Source organism: Pteropus medius, unplaced genomic scaffold (genome assembly GCF_902729225.1).
Source record: "Pteropus medius unplaced genomic scaffold, Ma_sr-lr_union100, whole genome shotgun sequence".
NCBI classification, from domain to species: Eukaryota; Metazoa; Chordata; class Mammalia; order Chiroptera; family Pteropodidae; genus Pteropus; species Pteropus medius.
Genome location: NW_024354499.1, coordinates 3,544,466 through 3,568,199, shown reverse-complemented (window position 1 = coordinate 3,568,199; position 23,734 = coordinate 3,544,466). Strand labels below are relative to the sequence as shown.

General features: G+C 47.6%; 1 protein-coding gene across 1 annotated transcript in view; it reads right to left on the bottom strand.

Moving 5' to 3' along the window:
- VAX2 (ventral anterior homeobox 2) overlaps window positions 1-19,697 on the bottom strand; it is a 28,030-nt gene extending 8,333 nt beyond the window's left edge. Inside the window, exons 1-2 of the mRNA XM_039852538.1 lie at window positions 19,370-19,697; window positions 2,898-3,085 (exon numbers count right to left, since the gene is read on the bottom strand). Of these exons, the coding sequence (XP_039708472.1) occupies window positions 2,898-3,085; window positions 19,370-19,607 (426 nt within the window). The 5' untranslated portion in view covers window positions 19,608-19,697. The remainder of the gene's footprint in view (window positions 1-2,897; window positions 3,086-19,369) is intronic.
- Window positions 19,698-23,734: the final 4,037 nt, after the last annotated feature.

Here is a 23,734-nt window from a genome sequence, read left to right as displayed (position 1 = left end):
TGGTCTTTGTCACTGGTTCTTAGCACAGAGCTCCTAAAACCCTCACAATTTCCTGAGTGATAGGAGGGTCTTTCTTTATTCATAACAAGCCCTTTTTGAGAACACCTGAGTTTATACTAATGAGGTGACTCAGGGTGGTCCCCTAGATAGTTTCAGGATGGGGCTGGTTCCAGAAAGACCAAACATGTGATTAGAGGGTTGAACTTTCAGCCCCACCTCTGACCTCCAGGGAATGGGGGAGGGCTAGAGATTGGGTTATAAAAACTCCTAAACAATGAGACCCAGAGCGCTTCTGGGTTGGTGGACACAAAATCATGGAAACGCTGAGAGGGTGGCACACCCGGAAGGGGTAGGGGAGCTCCTCGAACAGCCCCCTCACTTTGCTCTACGTATCTTTTCCACATGGTATTTCTGAGTTGTATTCTTAATAGTGAATGTGTAAATGTGAGTAAAGTGTTTTCCTGAGTTCTGTGATTCATTCTGGCGAATTATCAAACCTAAGGAGGGGGATGTGGGAACTCCCAATTTATAGCTGGTCAGAAGTACAGCTTCTGAGACTTGTGGCCCCTGGGACTTGTGACTAGCATCTGATGTGGGACTGTCCTGTGAGACAGAGCCCTTAATCTGTAGGGTCTGTGCTAACTCCAGGAGTTAGTGTAAGAATTAAACTGAATTTAACTGTTGGACACCCAGTTGGTGCTGGAGAATTGGTCGCTGTTGGTGTTGGAAAATACCACACATTTAGCATCAAAAGTGATATTAGAAGAAAAACGTCACACCTATCCCACAAGGCTATGGTGAGGAGTAAAAGAGTTAGAACATGTCAAGCACTTAGAACAGCACCTGGTGCACAGGAAGCTCTCAATAAATGTTAGCTATACCTTATATTATCTCTAAAACCCCAGGGTTGGGGAAAGAGAAAGGAGGCCAATAAGCAATAATCTGTAAGGTTAAGATTCCTTGAGGGCTCACTGTGAGCCTAGCTCCGTGCTGGGCTCCCCAAGGAGGCCTGAAGAGATGTGGCCTTCGAGCACATTCCTGTCCTTGGGAAGTGCATTCTGGTTGGCATCCACCATACCACACCACACACACACATTACAGGGCAAGCCATGTGGAAAAGATCTCTTGGGAGGAGGTCAAGGTGCCTTTGTTAAGGCTTCCTGGAAGAGAAGGAGCTTGTTCTTGACCTTCAAAGGCAGGTAATGTAGGATGTTTGTGGGGCAGAGAGAGCAGGGGAAGGATGAGGACTGAGAAGGAGCTACTGGTCTAGGCATCTGAAGTGCCCTTGTAGAGCAAAATTTCAGGGGAGAGTTTGAGGCAAAACTAGGGGAGGCCGAGAGCAGTTAGGACAAAGAGGAAAGGCAGGTATTGGGGGGTGACTCTGTGCCTAGACTTCAGGGTTTGAGAGTGTCTCTCTTATGTCCCTCAGGAGCACTGGCCTGGCCCAGCTCCTGCAGTGTCCTCCGTGAGCACAGCCTGGCGTTCTAGCCCCAGGCTGAGCCCAGCTGGAGGGAGGGCAGAGCTGCTCAGGGCCATCTGCTGGGTTCTTTGGGGCTCTACAGCGGCCTCTGGAGGAAAACAAGTCCAGGTGGAGATGACCAGTGCCTGTATGACAGCAGCCAATGCCCAGCAGGCCCCATCCTCCCGCCTTCCCCGCTCCACCCCCTCTTGCCCCTTCTCACCTCTCCCTCTGCCCCACTCAGAGTTTATCCTGGAAGGAGCCTGCTCACCCCTGAGGGTACCAGGACGTCCAGGCACGTCTGACCAACCCCTCCTGAGCAGTGCACTGGACAGCAGTTTGTTAGTGTAACTTGAGGAGCTGGAAGAATTCTGATGAGGGAAGTGGTAGGATTCTGATTTAATTGCAGCACCTGGGGTGCCAGGGGAAGGACAGCAGCAGGCAGCACAGGGAGAAGCCTCACCCATCCTCCCACAGCCTTCCCCCAGAAGTGCCCCCTTCCAGCCTATCTGCTTCCTTACTCCTCTCCTTCCTCTCTTCCCTTTATAAATCTTGTTCTGGCTGTTTGCAATATGTCTGTTGACTGATCTCCCTCATATACAAGATTAAACTAATAGAGCTGAAGCGAAACAAAAGGTCTCTGAGTCATTCTTTATCAAGCTCCAGGATGGCTGCTCAGTTTGTAGACAGCATAAAGATGCCAGACTGCCTGTCCTAGCTCTGGAACTTATTAGTTGTATGACCTTGGGGATAACCTTTCCTCGTTTGTGAAATGAGATAATACTGATAGCTACATCAAAGGGTTGTTGGAAGGAGTTAAAGAATTAACATGTGCAAAGCACTTAGAACAGTGCCTTGGCACAATGAGTACTGATATTGCTGTTGTTGTTATTACATAGCTCCATTCACACAGAGTAGGTACTCGGTTTACAAAAGTGTTTCCTTTGGGTTAAGCATACTATTGTTAAAATGCTAAGCCCTTCTTGGGTAAAGGGTGTTCAGACCCCTCCAACAGGAAGCTGTTTCTTGTTGGCATGAAGAGAAGGTGACGGAGGGTAGGAATAGGCCCAGAATGGGGAAATGAGAAGTCCCCAATCCAATTTTGTAATGTCTCATCTCTCCCCCAAATCCATCCCCTTTCTTCAGGCTCCTCTCACATGCTGACATGCCTTTAAGCCACTCCCTAAACCTTGAGTATCCCCCACCCATTTCTCTGGCCTTTATCCATATTCCACTCAAACTGCCTGATGTATCCTGAAGGTGTCCTCGTTGGCATATACTGACTTTCTCTTGTTGGCACTGTATTTATTTGCTCTGGTTTACCTGTAACTTTAAGCCTGTCCCTAATGCATGTATGAACTCATTCAAAGTTGGGTCTCACACCCAAGGAGTTTTCCGGCTGCCAGGGCAGAGGTGGAGGGGCCTGGTTCCCTCTTACCTGTGTCTCAGAGAGGTTCAGCTGGCGGGCCAGCTCGGTGCGCTCACGACCCACCACGTACTGGCAGCGCTGGAACTCCATCTCCAGGCGGTATAGCTGCTCGGCTGTGAAGGATGTGCGGGTCCTCTTGGGTCGGTCCAGGTCCAGGCCCTTGGGCAGGACAATTTCCCGGATGGTCCCTTTGGCATCTGCAGGAGCCATGAAAGGAGTTAAGTTAGTTCACTAGTTAGGGTATTAGGCCACCAATAAGCATCTTAAATAGAGGCAGTGTGATCTACCGAGAGCTCTTCAAAAGCGGGCCCGGCTGTGTGACCTCTGACAAGTTGCTTCCCCTCTCTGAGCCTAGCTTCCTTAATCACTCAATGAAGTATGTTGTATCTAATGGGTATATTATGTGAATGGGCCTTAGTACAAATGTTAGATTTACTATCATAGCTTGGGCAGAAATGACGCACTCTGACCCCGCCAGGATTCTGTTCTCTCAGCAGAGTAAGAAACAAATGGAAAGAGATAGACAAAGTGCAGAGGAAAAGATGGGTTAGCACTGGGTATGATCAGTCAGATAAGGCTTATTGGAGGAAATGTCCGGAGCCAGGTCCAAACCTCTCTGTGTGTATGGGTGTGCGTGTGTGTGTGCATGGGTGAGCATTCTGTACATAAACCCTCCTAGGGTCCATGAAGAGGCCAGCTGTTGTCAGGTAGGGGACAGTCTGGGGAGCTGGGGTCCCTGGGAGGAGCCCAAGAACCGTTGCCGCTACATACTACATCAAGCTGGGGTGCCTTCCAGAGGGAGACTGATGCCACTCCTCGTGTACCTAGTTCTTAACAGCAGGGCCACCCTCCTGGGCCCTGCACGCATGGGGTCTCCAATATTTTAGAGACTATTTAAGAGAGGTTGAAAACCCTGCAGCCCAGATAGTCCTACCTAAATAACTCAGTAACGGCAGCAAAATGTTCAGCAAAAGTCAGATTTGGGGGAGGGGGTGTATACATCAGCTTTAACTACAGAGGCAAAGATAATCCATGTTTGAACTATACACACTGATGGCTGGAAATCTAGTTATTAGAAAATTTTCTGTGAAAAACTAGAGCATGGAAGAATGCATGATCGTATCCTGTAGGATTGACCAAACCACTTTGAACATACGATGTTGATAATAAAAAGATAAACCAACAGAAATTTACCATAACATAGGAAGATTAGTGTCAGTGGAAAACTTACCAGTTCGAGGCAGCCCTGATCAAGCATGGGGAGCCCTGATCAAGACACCCTCCACAGCTGCAGGGATTCCAGTCCTCTCTGGGGAGTATGCCCAGCTGGAATTTGCAATGTGCCCAGAAGTGTGAGTGGCTGTGGCTGCTTATGTTTTAGTCATAATAACAGCTAACACCTCTGCGATGCATGCTCTGGGCCAGCCACTGTTTTAAAACATTTAGACCTTCCCCAATGTCTCAATGAAGTTGGAACTATTATTATCCCCATTTTACAGAACGGGGAATGGAAAAACAAATTTTAATTAACTTACCTGAGGTCACACTGACAATGTTCAATAAGCTCTAGACACACCTCATTTTACTTTATGAATACCCTCTTTTAGTAATTCTTAATGATTCAATTGATATATAATGAAGAGGGCTTTGGTTATGGGTAAAAATGGAACATTCTGGATTCATCATTGCCCTGGAAGACATAGGGAAGGAAGGTCCAGCTTTGGGATATGCTGTCTGTTAGCAGGCTCCTTGTGAGCCACAGGACTGCAGATCCTATCTGCTCTAGAGGGTGAACCCGACACCCCTCCCTCCAAATCCCCCAGGGTAGGATTTATGAGACCGATTCCTCCTGGCTTCTGTCAGGGCCAGTTCACTCCTCCAGGGTGCGCTTTAGCTCTTCACGAGCACCTGGCTCACAGGTCCCGCCCTGTGTTCACAGTCAACCCTCAGGGAGAGGGTGAGTCTGGGCGCAGGAACAGAGTCACTGCTCAGAGGTGCCCCCGCCCCCGCCCCCCGCACTGGGCAGGTCTTGTGAGGGCACTAGGCAGAGCACAACAAATGGGTTGGGTCCTGCTCTTGGAGTGTTGGCGAGAACCACAGGCCTTTTGGGACAACTCAAGCTCCCCACTTCCAATTCTTTCTACATTCCTAAAAGGTGAGGTAATATTTGTGACCCTGTTGTGACTGGGTCCCCTTTGCCTGGGTCCCACTATTCTTAACTGTGAGCCCAGTCTCTGAACTTTCTCACAACACCCAAGTGACTCTATCTCCAAAGGCATCGATTTTACTAAAAGTGTCTTGGGAACTGTGGACTGGAGGAAGAGTGATGGGTATCATATATGGTGCTGAAACTTCACATCCTCTTCCTGGTGAGCCTGCCAGAGCCCTTCTGAAGCTCTGAGCTTGTGCTCCTAACCACTGAGGTCAAACCAGACACCACCATCACCAGCCCTTTCGTCTTCGTAGAAGAGCTCATAGGAGCATTCCCACCTCAGGGAGTTAAGTCAAGGTCAGCTCTTCCCCTCAGCATCAGGGAAGGCAGGTCGCATATAAGAAAGGCAGCCTCAGACTTGCCCACCAGATATCTAAACATGTCATGCAAATATGCACATGAAAAGATGTTCAACATGGCTAGCCATTAGGGAAAGGCAAATTAAAACTGCAAGAAACATGTACTAGAATAGCTAAACTGAAAAACACTGAGAGTGCCAAATGCTAGTGAGTATCTCTCAGACATTGCTGATGAGAATGTAAATGGTTCAGTCATTCTGAAAACCAGCCTGGCAGTTTCTTAAAGAGTTAAACATATACTTACCACTGAGCCCAGTGACCACACGCCTGGGCATTTATCCTAGAGAAACAAAATCTTAGGCTCACATCAAAACCTGCACATTTTCATAGCAGCTTTACTTTTAATAGTCCCCAAATGGATAAAATCCAGATGTCCATCAGTGGGTGAATGGTTAAACAAACTGTGGTATAACTAGACTATGGGACAGTACTCAGCAACCAAAATGAATGACTATTGATAGATATGACAATTTGGATGAATCTCCAGGACATAATGCTAGGTGAAAAAAAAAACTTGTCAGTCCCCTAGGTTCCAGACGTACTGCATGATTCATTTATATAACATTATTAAAATGACAAAGGTATAGAGGTGGAGAACAGATCCATGGTTGCCAGGGGGTAGGTAAGGGAAGTGTGACTATAAAGGGCTAGCATGAAGAAGTTCCTTGATGGTGACAGAACAGTTCTGTATCTTTATTGTGGTAGTGGTTATATGGATCTACAAATGTGATAAAATGTCATAGAACTATACATAAAGACAAAATTATGAGTTCATGCAAAAATGGGTAAAATCTGAGACTAGACAATTATATTATGCCAGTGTCAGTTTCCTGATTTTGATAATTTATTATAGATTTTTAAGATGTCACCATTGGGAAAAGCTATGTGCTGGATACATAGAACCTTTCTATTGGAACCTCTCTATACTATTTTTACCTTTTTGAGAGTCTGAAATTATTTCAAAAGAAGACATTAACAATAACAACAATAAAACATGCCATAAAGCTAGAACGATGTTTTGTCACAGAAATGGACAAATCCATCAGTGGAAAGAATGCAATAGTGTTTCCCCAAAGTACCTCTGTATTCCACTTGTGATTTGTAAGATGATTTAAAATGGCATCTGTCATGTCAATAGTTAAGTACTTATTTTAATGTTTACTAGAAAAAAAATTTAAACCTATGATTTTGTGTGCTTAGGATGAGGCTAAAGTAGGTATTTAATTTTAAAATGTACTATGATAAAATATTAAGTAAATAAATGGAACATGAATATAACAGAAATGAAGATAGTATTTAAATGACTGGATATTGGGAAACAATGGAATCAAGAATACACAGTTAGACCCATGTATATATACCGATAGAGTTTATGATCAAGGGAGCATTCTAAATGGGGAAAGGTCAGTCTACTCAATAAATGGAGTTAAGTAGATTGATGTCTATAAATTATCTGTTTAGAATAAAATTAAGTTAAATTCCTGTCTCACATCATAAATAATAATAATAATTATTATTATTTATTTATGTGTTAAAACATCATAAATAATAAATTTCAAATGGATTAGAGAGCAAATCATAGATTATAAAATGATAAGGCACAAAAAAGAAAATATAGGAGGGTATTTTTATAATTCTAAGCTTGGGAGGAACTTTCCAAGCAAGATACAAAACTAGAGCCTAAAAGGAAAAACAAAGGATGTATTTGACTATACTGAAGCTAAAACTTCCGTATGACGAAAGCACCAAAACCAAGGTAAAATACAAAAAAAAAAGAATTGAAGAAAATATTTTTTAAAAAGGCAAAGAAATACTATCCAGAATAAAATGCAATTACAAATAAATGATTTTTTTTAAAAAGGGAAATAGTCTAGCAGAAAAAATGTTCAAGAAATTTATCTGGACTATTCACAGAAAAAGATTTCAAATGGCCAATAAACATATGAAAACATAAGCACAGCTTCACAGAAATCAGGATAATCCAAGTTCAAGCAACAGTGGAAAATCACTTATCTCCCACAGATTGGAAAGACATTAAAAGATGATTAATAAAGCACTGATGCCCCGTAGGGAATCCACACCCCCATTCGCTGCTAGTAGAACCAAAACTTGTCATGACCTTTTAAGCTGGCATTTTGTCAAGATTAAAGATGTGCATAATTTTACCCTGACAATTTTAATTTAGTAGGTACTTATTCAGAAAAGCACAGGCTCATGTGCTCCAAGGTATATATATATAAGGATGTTTGCTGAAGCATTGTTCAAAATGTTGAAAATTTGAAAGCATCATTAATGTTGCCTACAAGAGAAATGGCTGAACATATGATGATAATTCACATTATAAAATGCCATGTAATTAAAAAGAATAAGGCAATATCTACACGAAATAACATTAAGTGAAAGTTATAGAATAATATTTGTAGTACTACACCATTTATGTAAATAAAACAACTATAAATATGCAAGCATTCAACATATTCAACATAAACTTCAATATATATTTCATAAGTACGTACGTCAACCTATATTTCATAAGCACTTATTATGTACCAAATACTATTCTAAAGTCTGGAGATATAGAAATGAGCAAAATAAACAAGATCCATGTTCCCATAGACCTTGTATTGGGGAGAGAGACAGACAAAAAAACAAAACAAAACAAAACTAATATGTACAGTAATAATAAATGCTGGGAGGACAATAAAACAAGATAAGGATATTACTGACCCTCTCCAAATAACCAAAACCCAATAGCCATAGTGTGTGTGTGTGTGTGTGTGTGTGTGTGTGTGTGTGTGTTTGCTAATTTAGCTAGGACCATCAGAGAAGGCCACTCATCAAAGTCAAGTTCCTAGATAAATCATGAATACTGTTCATCAGTGTTTCCAGCCCCTTTCAGGCTCATGGTAGGATTGCACTAATTTTTCTGCCCTTTGAAATTAGGCATGACCACATGAGTTGTTTTAGCCAAGAGGAAAGGATGCAGTCACTTTCCGGTGAACATTTTAAAAGTTGGTTCATAATGTGCCACACCCTCTAACCCCTACTATGATGGTCCTGAAAGCAGGAGCCAAGATGGAGCTGCATCACCTGGGTTTCTGAGTACAAAGATGAGGCCCTACCCACTTGCGATGCACTTCTCATGTGAGTGAGAAGTACACTTGTGTTTTGTTAAATCTCTGAGATTTGGGGCTGTCTCTGCAGCAAAATCTAGCCCATCCTTACTGACACGGCCCCCTTCCTGGAGTCATTCCTTTTCTAAGTGGAGTTTGGGGGTAGCACAAGGAAGTAGGGATAGTTTTAATTCCAGGGTCTCTTTGCACGTAGGTGCTTGTTAGGGTGAAATGCAAGAGTCTAAATGGAATGAATCCTGAATTTTGCAGCCCTTCAGGTCTCCTCAAAGAGGGGTGAGCCCTAGAGTTACAGAGGAGGGTGATTCTGTCCAAGGAGCTTTTGCTTTGGTAGAGGTGGTGACCCCTGTCTGATAATAGTTAGCTACTGTTTCTGACCTGGGAACAAATATTACCTACTTCTGGTACCTCTCCCAAGAGACCCCCTCAAAGTCCTACCTGACTTCAGAACCCTTACCACCCAGGAGATTCCTTTGCATGACAAGATGTTAATGTGCTGATTTTTAAACGTTACAAGGTCCTCCCTGCCTTAATCTGCAAATATAATGTGATTACTACAAAAATTCCTTATGAAAAAATCATTCTCAAGTTTATTGGGAAAATTGAAAATGAAAGTATAGTTAAGAAAAAAGTAAAAGAATGAGGAGAAAATACTTGTATTATCACACAGCAAAATATATTACAAATCTATAATAACTAAAATGGTATGCTGGCATAAGAGTTACGAACCAAATTCATGCACAAATGAAGATGTGGTATGTTATAAAGATGATATTTCAAATTAGTTGGAGGAAAGAATTATTAAAGATGTGGTTTTTGGACAATTAGCTCATTATTTGGAATAAAGTAATTTATCTCACATTAAATACAAAAATAAATGCAAGATGGATTCAATTTTTAATGCAAAATATAAAGGTCTAAAAATTGAAAAATACCTTAAAATAATTTTTTAAAAAGAAAAGCAAATGACAGATGTGAGTACCTAGAAATAAAAATCTGTAGGATGAGAGACAATTAAGAGACAAATGACAGATTGGGATAAAGTTATTATTTGGTTTGTTTGAAAGACTAACAAAAAGATTTTGTAACAAAAATTATAAGATATATATAATATTTTTATCTTTGCTTGGAGAACTTTCTAATTGAGAACTAAAATGTAGAAGCTTAAGAAGAAATGACCATTAGATGTGATTGCAGTTTAAATTTGAGTTCAGAAAAAAATGCATAGCAAAGTTTAAAAAAGAAAAAGATTTGCAACACATGTCACAAAAAAAGGGATCATTTCCTTAGTACATAAATAGTGTTTACGACTATAAGAAAACAATGAGCAAACCAATACAGAAATGGCTAAGCACATAAATAAAAAATTCATAGAAGAGGAAATACAAATGAGTAACAACTATATAAAAATCTGCTTAACCTCACTAGTAATTAAAAATGCTAACAAAAATAAAATATTTTTCCACTTGAAAAGATTTTACTCTAAAAGATTGAGTATATCACAGATTGGGAGGATGTAGAGAAATGGCACATGTATACACAATTGCTGGGAGTATAAATTAGTATATTTTTGGCACTTGGAAATATCTATCACGATTTTAAGTGTATATACTTAGATTTTGAATGTTCAGTTCTAGATATTTATCTTGTAATTATACCCATCCAAGATATATGTGAAATGATGTTTATTATTTAAAACATTTTAGTATGAAAAATTTTAAACATATATAAAATTAGAGAGAATAGTATAATGAGCCTTGATATACCTGTCTTCTGACTTCAACAATTATAAACTCAGGAACAATACTATTATTTCCATAACCATGTAAGTTTAAGAAAATTCCAGATATATAATTTCATCCAAAAAATTTCTATATGTATCTCTCTCTAAAAAAAGTCTCCTTTAAAAAACACTATTATCACAACCCCCAAAATTAATAATTCCTTAATGTAATAAAATATCCCCCATTTTCATATTTTTCACATTGTCTCATAAATGAAACTTTAAACAACCATCTGTTCAAATTGGGATACAAAGATGTTCACTGAAGCCCTATTTGTAATAGTGAAAGAGTAGAACCAACCTAAATATTCATCAATATGGAACTGATTAAATAAATTATATTATATCTGCATAATGGAATACTATGCAGGTGTTAAAAAAGAACGAGGCATTTCTACATAGAAAGATTTCCACAAATGTTTATTAAATGAAAAAAAAGCAGTTTGCAAAAAAAAATTCCTACTTTTGTAATATATAACTTACATATTTATGTTTTTCAGTTACTAGGGAAAGTTGGGGAGGTTACATCTTGGAAGTGGAAGCGTATTGCATGAAAGAAAAAAGAACTTTGAACTTTTGCATGATATAGCTAAACGGCATGGATTGTAATTAGAAAGTTATTTTATACTTCAGAAAACAAAAGACATCGGAAACAATGTTTAAATACAAATCATAAACCCCCCAAAACTGCAACACATATTGAAGCAATGAGCACTATCCATAATACGGAATTGCTACAAATCGATAAGGAAAGGGATATTTAAAAATTAAAACTAATCAAAGAAAATGAATTAATAGATAACAGCAGAAGAAATACAACTGGCCAATAAACATGGAAAGAAAATAAAGAAACTTAATTAATGATCAAAATATTAAAATTAAAATGCCAGCGAGGTACTACTTATTGCCTGTAAAATTGGCAAAGGTAAAAAAAAATTATACTTATATAATTTTTATATATATTAGAGTCCAATGTGGGGAGAGGGCAAAGGTGGGAGTATAAATTGCTAGAAATTGCTAAATATTTTTTCCTGAAGAACAATATGACAATAGCTATTGAGATATAAAATGTAAACTGTGATGGCCAGATTTGGAGATACAAGCATTTTCAGGCATTGCTGGTGGGGAGGGGTACTATCTTGTGGAGGGCAATTTGGCATTATCTTTCAAATTACAAACAGATACTCTGTGGCCCAGTAACCTACTTTTAGGAACTTCTCTGACAGATATACCCATACATGTGGAAATGACGAAGCAACAAGTTTATTTATTGCAACACTGTATATAATAGCAACAGATAAGAAAAAAAGCCACATGTCTACCAATAGGGCACAGGTTCTAAATATACATTACTGTCCATCCAGTTCATACAAATAGAATACCAAGCATCTGTAAAAAACAAGCAAGAAATTATTTACATCTCAAGATATACTGATAAGCGAATATAGCAAGGTGCAGAAAAACAGAGATGCTATTATATGAGTGAAAAATAAAAGCAAGAAAAAAGAATATAGCTGCACTGACTTGCATAAGCATAACAATTATTTGGAAGGAACATATTAGAAATGGGGGGGGGGGGGCAGGAAGCTGCCTTTGAGCGGGATGGGAACCTGAGAACGGGAATCAGGATTGGGACAGATTTTTCACTGTGTTCTTGAAATGACAACTTCTTGATGTTCGAATCACATGAATTCATTATTATTTAAAATAAAAGGAAATACGTTTTTAAATTTTAAAAAACATTTTAGCGTGTGTAACCTTTTGAAGCAGCTATTCCACTGCTCGGAATTTATCCCTTGGAAATACTCAAAAAAGTGCATAAAGACCTGCGCCTTTCGAGTTCATTTCAGTGTTTACATTTGGGAAAAACATCCAGGACATCCTTCCAGAGGTGAGGAGGATTTGGCTTTCGCAGTCATGGAACAGTGTGAAATGCTTGCACCTGAAAAGATGACTCTGGGGTCATCTCTTAGTGCGTGGCCGTGTGTGTGTGTGTGTGTGTGTGTGTGTGTGGTAAATTTCAAAACATTATGTAAAATGATGCCGCTTTAGGTACTGGTTGTATATGAAAATGAGAAAATCTCCTGGAAGAACACACCTGAAACTAGGACTGGGGGCTATTTCTAGGAACCTTCTACAGCTTCGATTTCACTTTTTATTTTTAAATCCTCTCTCTATAAGAGAAGCCTGGAGGAGTGTCCTCCACGCGCCCCACCCTGGCTCCGGCAGCTCCACGCCTGGATGAGGTGTCGGGAGAAAGTAGTAAAATTCAGAGCAAGCCCTGGCTTTATTTATTTATTTATTTTTAAATTTTGTTTTTAAATGCCTACAGCATCTGGTATATCTAGGTGGTCTCTCATCCAAGTACAAACCTTGACTTTAGTTACCCGGTTACTTCAAGTTCCAGCGAAGAACTGTAGGCCTACGAATTGAGCAGGGAGGAGGGACGCGGAATTATTGGTTATTTATCTCGCCCCACTGGCTGACTTTGTGGGTGGAACCTCACTCTAAGCAGAGGCAGAGAGCCAGGAGGCTCACTATCGACGTTGTGGCCCAGCGCTTCCCACCACCTCCTGCTCCAGTCCTGCGGGCGTCTGGGCGGCCTCCCCCGGCCTGGGGATCCAGTTATCAGTAAAAGAATCATATTTGAGGTTTTTCAGGTGTTGAATTTCAGTGTTCCCAAAGTTGAGGATTGCAGAAAATTTTAAAAATATGGCGTTGTCAACTTTGTATTTGTAACAATTATTCTGTGTTCCGGCATCATCACCATTTCATATAAGGAAAGACGCTGTACCGTCAAAAAAAAAATAATAATAATAAGGAAGTCATCTTAGAACAGAACAGTTTCTCCTGGGGAAGGGCATTGCAACCTCCTACTTAGTGACATACGCGATATTGAGAGCATCGTCTCCTTTCATTCATTCGACAAATCTTTACTGAGTGCCTACTGTGTGCTAGGAACACATTTGGGAGACCGCGTGGATTTCGCGGGAGCGGTGACCACCTTCTACTTGGTCCCCGTGCGCGGCATCAAAGGCTCCCAGCTCCCTTGAACTCTGCGCGGACGCTGCTCCCGGGTCACCCGGCCTGGCAGTTGGGCCTGGTCAGAAACCGCGCACGTCCCAGTGTCTCGGTAGATAGGCCGAGCGCCAACATCGCCATCCGGGTCAGTCTGGCGCATAGTAGGTACTCATTAACGTTTGTGAAATGAATGAACGAGCAAGCGAAGGGCAAGGCCAGGGGAGAACGCGAGTGAGATGGTTGGAGGGGTCTTTACGGGCCCCAGCAAGGGCCTTACAGCGGGGCACCCTCCCCCTCCCCCTGCTGCGCTCGCAGCCCGGGCTGTTCCGGGTCCTCCCAGTACTGGGTTCTGTAAAGCCAGATCTGATCCTGGCGCTACCTCTTTACGCAGTGTCGGAAGCCACTCTAGTACCCGCAGCTGAGACCGTCCAACTTCCCTCCTGGATGAGGGGGAGCGAATCAGGCGACTAGACCACCCCAGATCTTGGGGATTCCTGGGCAGGCCCGCTCGCCTCGGTGTTCTCTATCAGTTTCTCAAACGGGTACGAACTCGCCAGATACACTGCCGGGAAGCCCGCTTCCGGCTTTCCAAGGAGAATCAGGGCAATCTTTATTTTATATTAAGCGAACAAAAAATAGAAAGCAAAATTCATTTGCTTCGTACGCCCCTTCCCCACTCATTTAAAAATACAAATCAAAGAAACTTAGCTAGCAGAGCCGGAGCTTGGGGCTTCTTGGCTCCAGAGTCTAGTAAGGATAATAGAGGAAATTACGTAGAGCCACTAAGACCCTTAGATGCCCTCTCTCTCTATAGGTGGTGCCTCCTGCGTGAAGACTCGAATTTGTCTGGTGCCAGCTTAGGCCTGGGGACACACGCCACAGTCGTCCCTTCCAGTCCCTAGTACTCATTGTCTCAGCCTTCGAAAGATTCGGCTTCCCTGCCCGGCTGGGTCACCTGTGGGTCACACCTGGAAGTTCCCACCCTGAAGGTATCTGTGTGTTCGGGATGCGGCAGTGAGTCTACAGGCACCCAAGGCCAAGCGACCACCCAGGGCGGCAGAACTAGCATGAGAACACGAGGAGCCGCTAATGCCCGGCACAGTTCCCTGAAAATGAATACAGTTCACACAGACACATCAACAAGGCTACCCATTTCGTTACCGCTCTGCTTCTGTGTGTGCGCGCGCGCGTGTGTGTGTGTGTGTGTGGGGGGATGTATATAAAGAGAAAAATAAAGACCAAAACTATAGAACCTAGCATAGACCTGCAAGGAGAATGGGCGTCCTTCTGTCGAAAGCAAACAAAGCAAAAGGAAAAACATAACAAACACAAAATAAAACAATCCCAGGAAAATAAAAAAGAAACCCAATACCCCCGCGAACCCCAAAACTAAATTTAAAAAAAATCCCAAAGTGCAGTCCCCCGAATGAACAATTTAAACTTTTCAGCCACTGCCTGGGACGCTGGTCCTGGGTTAACGCATCTACTAACAAACTCAGATATTGAGGCTGTGGACCGCCCAGGGCCGAAGCGCCAGGTTCAGTGCTCGCTCATTCCTATACAACACCGTGCCCACCTTCTCTGTTGCCAAAATGCCCACCGAGTTTGCCTTGTGAGCTGCTGTGACCTGCGGCGTGAGGCCTGCGAGGTCTGGGCCGAGTTTCCCTAGGTCCAGTGGCCGCTATAAATCCAAGTAGAAAGCTAGCAGACGCAGGGCGATGCTTAGTCCAGTCCAGACTTGGCTGCTGGAGGGGGAGTCTGTTCCCGCAGGCCACTCCCAGCTCAAGCCCCCTAAGCCGTGGCCCCTTGCCAGGAGTCTTCAGTCGCATCTGTGGCATCCAGGGCCCTGCTGGGGCCCCGCCATTCTGCTGTCTGTAAATGTTTGGACCTGCGTGCTTCTGGAGCACAGATTCTCAGGGAGGGCGGACCCACTAAATTCAATGCCCTCCTTTCCCTACTCACATCCACAGCAAGAATTATCCAGCCGCAGCCAGAGGCCCTGGCCTTCACGCGACCTTCCACTTCCCCAGCCACGGAGCACATCTTTAAGGTTCCAGGTGAAAGCAGTTCGGCTAATGGGTAGTGAGTGGTGCTGGGAGGAGGGAGAGCGGGCAGCCATTCACTCAGTCAAAAGATCCAGCAATTTTCTTGCCCTCCTGCTCGCAGTCGGAGGGATGCAGAGCCAGGCGCCCAGCGCTGCAGGTCTCAAGCCCAGGCGGATCTCTCAGGGGGCAACCTCTGAGTCCTGCTGAATCCGAGCCAAGATGGCAGCAGAGTCTGGGGGCAGAGGGTGCGGCCCGAATGGAATTTTGAGACCTGCAGGCCCAAGGGACCGCGTCGCGTGAGCAGGGGCCGGCACCACGCGTCGTTTGGGTGACGCTGGCAGACGGCTATTCCAGGCTTTATCCAGACAGGTTGTTGAATTTGCGTCCCTGTGGATCTGGGAATCATGTCGGCGTATCTGAGTGTGCGGGTGCGATCGTAGATTGGGAGGTTACAGAGAGTTTTGGATGAGAGTTGTCCCACCTCTCGTGATTGCCGGGATCCCGGCTCCACCGAAAAGGCCATTGCACGGCGCCGGCCCGGTGCCGTTAGAGCCCCAGCAGGGAGGCGGCCTGTTCCTTCCGCTGCCTTCTGTCCGTGGTTGGCACTCCCTTAACAAACATAAAACAAAAGGATCCCCGGTCTCTATCCCTCACCGGCCAGTGACCGTGCATGCAGAGGTGTGGAGCGGCCTGCGCGGCTGTATGGCCTCGGCAGAAGCCTAGCTGTGTCTGCGTGGGGTGTGCGGGGTCCCTGTTGTCCCTGTAGCATTGTTTGTGCCCTGTGTGGCTTGAAATAGCCTCCATTTTGAGGCGGGGGAGGAGGGGGATGCAGCAATGTCGGCCTCCCGGGCTCCCTGACCTGCATTTGGAAGAAGCTGGAAACTTGAGTGATTGGTTGAATGAGAATTCCTGAAGGGGACTGGAGGAGTCGCAGGTGTGGTATGCAAGGTGTCTTGGATCCTCCTCTCATTAGCCTGTTCTGACCCCTTGACTGCTCACCTTCCAACCCTCTTGGGCTCAGGACCCAAAGGAGACCTGCTCTCTACAGGGTGGGATGTTGGGGGAGACCTCTGAGGAAGGAGGCCCTGGTTTGTGGGTCACCTTAGAGCTCCCCTTTTTTCATTCAATGGAATATTTACGAAGATTCTGCTGGGTGTTTGCAGTTTTGTAGACATCACCTCTGGCCCTTAGCACAGCCCTTTAAGGTAAAGGACAATGGGTTTCTCTGTACAGATGAGAAAATTGAGGCACAGAGAGGAAAAATAATTGGTTCAAGTTCAAATGGCTGTAAGATTGGTATTCCAAAGCAACTTGACTTAATTCTAGTGCCCAAGCTTTTCTTTTATTCCCCTGTGCCATGCGTCTCCCTCAACACAGATCTGCTGCCTTGGGGTGGGGCCCTCAGAGGAGCAAGTTCAGAGTGGAAAAGGGGCAGAAAGAAGGGCAAAGACCCAGAGAGAGTGCAGCTCTTTCCCAGAATCCACACCCACCAGCAACCCTACGGCTGCAATGGCAAATGCCTTCCTTCCACCTTTTTATGATTTTATCTAAAGATACTTAGGGAAGATGCATGTTCAGGGGTCAAGGGCAAAATGTACCCTCTGCTTAGAGCGTACTGGAGGGACATTCATCCTGGGGCTAAGGCCCAGCTAATTTCTCTTCATCAGTGCTGGGTCTTTCATCTGTCAGAGCTTCTGCCCTGGGCCCCAGTGGGGCCGGGAGTGACGCAGGTGACCCTGGCTAGGAGGAATTTGTGGTAAATGCCGTCCTGAGTTTCTCAGGCTATAATAACCTTATCATTAAATGGGAAAGGGCAGAGGGATTTATGAGGGCCCTTTTATTTCTTTTAGCTGCATAAATATGCCCTCTGTGCTGTATTTCCATTATATTGTACAAATATTACAGCATTGCTGTATGTGCATACATGCATTTATAAAAGTACACCCCCTGACAATGCACACAAGTCCACTCTACCTTTCTGTGGATTGCTCCTAGCATGGGTGGCCTGAAATCCACAGAGTGGAGGGTCGCTTTTGACTCCTACCTTTGATGAGTCAACACCTGGGAGTTATTTAACTGATATCTATACATAAAATTATTTTGTTCTACATGTAGAGTTCATAGAATGGGAGGGATGATAGATGGGCATAGAACTTGCAATTGTCCAGGCGCAAGGAAATGCGCACCCATTGATGGTGTGTGAGGCGATGAGTGTCACAGGCAAGGACTCAGGGTCTTAGCATGGTAATATGGGCTTAGGGGACTGATTTCTCCATTTCTGGAAGCCCTGCAGATTTCCTTAATGGAACTCCAAGCTGGCTGCTAATGCCTTGCACCCAGAACACCCCACAGTCTATAGAATGGGATCTAATTTAATTCCAGGTGCCAAACAGGTCCACACACCTGCTGAAATCCCTGCTGGGTGGGGATCGCCCCCATGCCCTGTCCTGTAACTCAGGCCTGTCCTCCATAACAGCACTGGGCACCCATCTCTAGGTGACTACACCTGTTACCAGGAGTGTTTCCCAAGACCCAGATCCCTGAGTCTGTGTCCAAGACAGTCATCAGTCAACTCTCACACTAGGCTACCTCCAAGCTCTACCCTAACCCTGTCCCCATACCCAGAGCCGCTCAAACTCAGCAGCTGTGGGGAGGCTGTGCGTCACCCTGCCAAGGTGTCCCAGTATGTGTGTGCGTAGCCCCCAGGTCAGATCAGACAAACTCGGGATCCCGGCGCTGGAGCGACCTCTAGCCGGCATCAGGCTGGTTCCCCTTCCCCAGGCGGTGGCCCAGGAAACGCCTGGGCCCCGCAGCTGGCAGAACGGGCGCTTAAGATAGAAGAGGCTGGAAAAGGTAGCGGGAGGAAGGCGGGTGAAGGAGTTAGAGGAGGCCAGGCAAACCGTTACCCGCGAGTGGCCTCTTCTGGGCGCTGGGTCTCCCGGTCTCGGGCTCTAGGATGCTCGGAGAAACAGACCTCAGGCTCTGGCCGCGGCCTAGAAGCGAGCTGAGAGCAAGACGCCGGAATCTCCTTTCTCCTCCCATCTCGCTGGGCGAAGCCCGGATCCGGCGAAAGCGGAGCCTAGAGCTTCGCTTGAGGTTGGCATGGCGGGGCCGAATAGCCTTATTCTCGCGGGGAGAAGGCCAGGGACAGTTGGGTACTCGGGCGCAGTCTACAGGAGCTTGCAGGAAGAGAGTGCTGAAAGGCGAGCTCGGCGGAGAGAAACGGCCAGGAAAGAAGAAAGGAGGGCAAAGGGCGAGGGAGAAAGGGAGAGACGCGAAAAGCCAGGCCGGGAGAAGGCCGCACCAAGAGCTGGCTGGGCCCAGGCGCCGCGAGGAAGTGGGTACCGAGAGAGCGAAGCAAAGGCGGGCGAGCGCCCCGCGAGCCACCCCCTCGCGTCCCGGTGCCCTCTCTCGAGAGCAACCGGTGCTGTCTGCGTCGCTGGGAAGGGAAAACAAGGCTGGGCAGGAGGCGAGGACGCGCCCCCGCCGCTGAGCGGAGCCCGGGCCTTCCTCACCAGACCGCGGTTCCGGACTCTGGTCCCTCCTCGTCCTGACCCCGCGGAGCGCTCGTGACGCTTTACTCCGCACCTGCCGCGAGGGACGCGGGGCGGGGACCTGACTTTGCATCCCTAGCTCCCACCCCTGCCGCTGCTACAGCAACCGGCCAGATGAGCCTAGGGTGAGGGGCTGGCCCGAGACGCTGAGAATTGTAAGGCGGTGAAACGGGGATCTCTTCGGTCCCATTCGCCGCTTTGTCCCCTGCACTCAGATCAATGTCCAGCACACAATAGACACTCAATATTTACTGAATGAATGGACTGAATGATGACTGACTGAATAGGGAAGTGGAGGCTGCAGGAAGGTCGGAGACCCCAGTAGGAGTAGGGTGCGGGTCCAGTGGTCCAGAGCCACGAGCTGTCGTCCTCTTACCTCGCACCAGGATGCGGCGGCAATGGTCTGACTCGCCAAGCCCGGGCTGCCCGTCGCTGTCGGCACCGCTCTCCCTGGAGCCCGCGGGGCTGGCGGCTGAGGTCCCGGCAATCTCCCCTGGGCTGCGGCCGCCGGCATCGGCGTTCGAGTCCTCGGCTCCGCCGCGGTCCGCGCCGCGACCGTCGCGCGACTCCCGGCGTGTGGGGCCACGGTCGCGCTCAGTGCCCCCATCGCCCATGCCGGCCGCCACCGCCGCTTTCGCAAACGCCTGGCCAGCCAGGGCTGGCCAAGCCCGCTGCTCCCCTCCCCTTGCGCCCCCCGCCCGACTTCTCTGACTCCTCCGGCCCCGCCCCCACCAGCTGCTCCACCCCTTTCTGCTGATTGGGCCCGAGTTGCGGAGCTCCAATTCGCGGCGGCGCGCTTCGGCAATACGCGCGCGGGCTGGGCTGGGGCGCGGGGGCGCGGGAGCCCCACTCCTCCACCCCCTAGTCAAGCCCCACTCCCAGCCCGCAGAGGAAGGCTGGTGCTGCCCTGGGGTATTGAAGAACGCCCTACGTCTTCTGAAGTTTATTACTCCCTCCCCAGAGCCAGCCTACTCCTCCCCCCCCCCCCCCGCCTCCCAGTTCTCTCTCTCTCTCTCCGTCCCCAGGGAAGCGTAGCCTTCGCGCTCCAGCTCTTTCAGCGAGATCAATAACAAAAATGCTCCAGGAAGGCGACTCCGACGAGACCTAGCAGAAAATTGGAGGTTGGCCTTGCTCGGGTGCTTGGCGGGGTGGGGGGCTGAAGGCGGGGACTCAGGCCTGGGGTTCGGTGCTCCACCTTCGCCCCCAGATTCATAAGTCCAGCCACACTCTTGAACCCAGACTTCAGACCCCTCCCGGAGCTCCAGGGAGAGCAAAGCCAAGAATGTAGCGAAGGAGCCGGAGAGAGGGAGGCAAGGGGACTGATGGAATGACCTGCACTCGCCGGGACGGGGAAAACAGAGGTGCAGACAGATAGCCGGGTCCAGGAGCCGGGAGGGTCGAGTGAGGCCGAGACTTGATAGGTAGAAAACTCCCGTTTCCCCTGCGGCTCTGAGGCCTTCACACAGGGACCGCACCTCCAGACAACGATAGAAGGTGGGCTTTTCATGCCTGCCACCGGTTGACCCCCCACCCTTCAGTCGCGGGTCCCAGGTCTCATCTTCGCTGGGCTGGGGAGAGGCTAGGGTCGAGGTGGGAGCGGCTGAAGGCCAGGCAGGGCTGTGGAGCTGAGCTGTGGGAATCCCCGGGCATTGCTTGGCCCTCCGTGGAGTCCAGGTCTCCATTACTTTCTGAGGAGCCCGTGCTCGCTGGAGTCTAGCTTCTCCTTCGACAGCGTCAGGAGAGCTCAGACTCGATTTCCCTTCCTTTGACTCAGAAAGGAACTTGGAAGAAAGATCAAGAGAGCCAAGTGAAGATGTGTGTGCAAACGTGTGTGCAGGAGGGCCCATGACCCCTTCACTAAAGCGCTATAACAGCAGACTTTGCTTCCCTTTTCTGGCACACATGCTAGAATGAGCAAGGGTGCTTGGGTCTGTCCAAGGGTCTGCCTGAGAGTGGAGGTAGGGCCAGTGGATAGTCAGGCTGTGGCATGGCTGAGTGTGTTGTTGGTGCAGCCTCCATAACTCCAGTGAGTGTGTGAAGAGGTATGAGAGTGTGTATGTGTCAGTGTCTTAGTGTGTGTCTAGCGTGCAGGTGAGCATATATGTCCAATCTCAAATGTCCCCAGCCAAGACAGGTGGGCACCAGCGAACCAATTATTTAATTGGATGACTGTGCCTCTGCACAGAGTTTGGGACTCCCAGAAAGCAGAGGGTCAGTGGGGCAGAGGAAGAGGCCTGCTGCTCCATACTAACCGAAGGGAGGGAAGCAAGGAAGGTAAGAAGGAAGGAAGGTCACACCTACAAGGTAATTTGGGAGGCGGAGGGGAGCCGTAGTATTTCAAAGTATGTGAGGTAGAGTGTGCGGAGGGAGAAGAGCGGGAACCAGCTAGCTGTTGGTGCTGAGAGTTTGTAGCACCGGGGACTGGAAGTTGTTAAAGGAGTGCGTTTAACTCCTCCTGGGGAGTGTGACCCAGAGGGACAGAGCTTTGTTGGAAGGACCCATGCTGCCCATGCTCGGTGAGCCCTGCACGTGGTACCTCTGAACCTGGCTCCTGGAGGGGCAAGCAAACTCCTCAGGGACCCCCACATGAGCCACTGCATCCTCCACCCTGGCACACACAGTGGAGAGCTAGTTGCCTGATCTAGCCTGTCATCTTTGCTTTGCACTTCAGTCTTTGTTCTCTCTGGCTCTCTCAAGTTTAATTATTTTTATTATTCAAATAAGACACATCTGGCATAGAATAATTCTAAGCAGAAAGCAGACACTCAGCTTAAAATTTCACGGTCCCCAAACCTGTTCCTCTTGCCACACTCGATGCCCAGATTTCTGTTCAAAGAAAAGTGGAACAGCATTTGCTGAACCCCGCCGTGTTTTCTTTTCACGCTTACAATTTTCATTTCACAAATGATGTCATCTGTGTCGGACATTTGAGTCTCCATCCTGGGGTCTCTTCTAAGGTCAATGGATGGGCTTCCTGGCCCACGAATCCTCATGGTGAGCCAGCTATTCTGCGGGAGTGCAGAGCCCTGCGGGGCCAGGACCGGGGTGTGAGGCCACCTCCCTTTCCCTGGCTGCGTGGGAGCCGGGCAGTGAGCACTAGAGAGCCCAGCCCCTGGTAACTGTGGGGAGTTCCCAGTCGTCCCCTCTCTCCTTCGCGCTTTATTCTTTCCTCACGTTCTCTCAGGGCGGAGTGGGAGTGGGCGGCCGCAGGCGTCCCGGCGCTCTCTCCTCTGCAGGTCTGGTAAGTGGGGCTGCGGCCCTGGTGACCCGGCGCCGGGATCCAGTAAGGAACTAAGGGGTTGGGGGGAGAGAAAGAGAGAGGGTCGTTCAGGGCCGCTTGGCTCCCACCCACGACCTGCCAGTCTACCTCCTGCGCGTGCTGGGTGAGGAAGGCTGGGTGCTCCAGATATCCGGGTACTGCCACTTGGCAGGCGTGTATAGGGTCGGCCTTGCTGAGTGTGTATACGGGTATGCGCGCGTGCACGCATGCTGGACCGCCATTTGACTCTGGGGGACCCTTCCGCCCAGAGTAATCTGGACGCTGAGCTCTAGACAACCTCAGATCGCCTGGCAGCGGGTGGGCGATAGGATCCGGGAATTTGCTAGGATCCGAGATTCTTCGCCAGGCAGCTGCAGCGGGTGAGGAAGGCCAGAGTCCCGTGCCTGCCGACCTTGCTTCCACTGCCAGTCTACACTGGCGGTCTCACTGTCATCTCAACCCAGCCAGGATCCTAGGGACCTGGAAGTGTCCTTTGCCCCTTCTTCTTTGCAAAACGATATAGAAACCTAAGCATGAGGGATATAGAGGGATCCCAGCCTGTAGGGGGCAGGGGGACAGCCTAAGTTGCTTTCTCAGTGGTGCTGGCCCTGCTGCATCTCCACGGTAGACAAACCCCAGGTTTTTCTAGCCCTTTCTGGTTCCTTTAGGGCCACTGCAGCCTAAAGCCCAGCTGAGATCCCTGCTTTGTCTCCTTCATGGCCTCCACATGTCCCCAGGATCTAGTGGGCTTTAACTTTCCCCAAGGAGCAGGTCTGGGCACAGGGAACTATTGCATCCTGGGCTAGAGTTGGGTGACACTCTGCCACCAAGAGTTTTCTGGGCCACATGGCAGTCCAGGTCCTCTACTCACTACGGAAAGAGCGGAGAGAGGGCAGGTCAGGAAGGAGTGCCACGAACCCCAGCTCTAGTTAGATGCTCCTTAGGACTAGGTCTCCTGAGGGTTTCTACAAGGTTCAGCCCGAATTGGGGAATGAGGCTCTCCCTCTGGCCTTGCCTTGCTCAGCCACCCTCTAATTCCTGCCATTTTTTCAGGGTGTGGGCCTGATCTGGTCTTTCTCCAGGGACCCTCTAGACCCTCCCCACTCACCTTCCCCATGCCTTTAGGAGGCTTAGCAGGTAAAACTGACTTCTCAACTCTCCGTGTTGCTGAGGGCTGGGTCCTGTAGCCTTCAGGTAAATAGTCCCAACCCCCAAGACCACCCCCACAACTTCAGAATCTTCTTCAGGTGCTCAGAACCTGGAACTTAGTCCGATCCTGTGTCTGGCCATTTTTACTTCTTCCGTATTTCTCAGGTGCTCTGGCAGGCACATCAGGTCAGCTCTACGGGCATGGCCCCTGGCCCCAGCTCAGCCCCACTTTTGCTGGTGACCCTTCCCTCTGCTGAGGCTGGGGCCAGGCTGCTTTTCCAGGCTGCTGGTGTGCCTGCCTTGAGCTTGCAGCTGCTTCTACACCTGATTAGT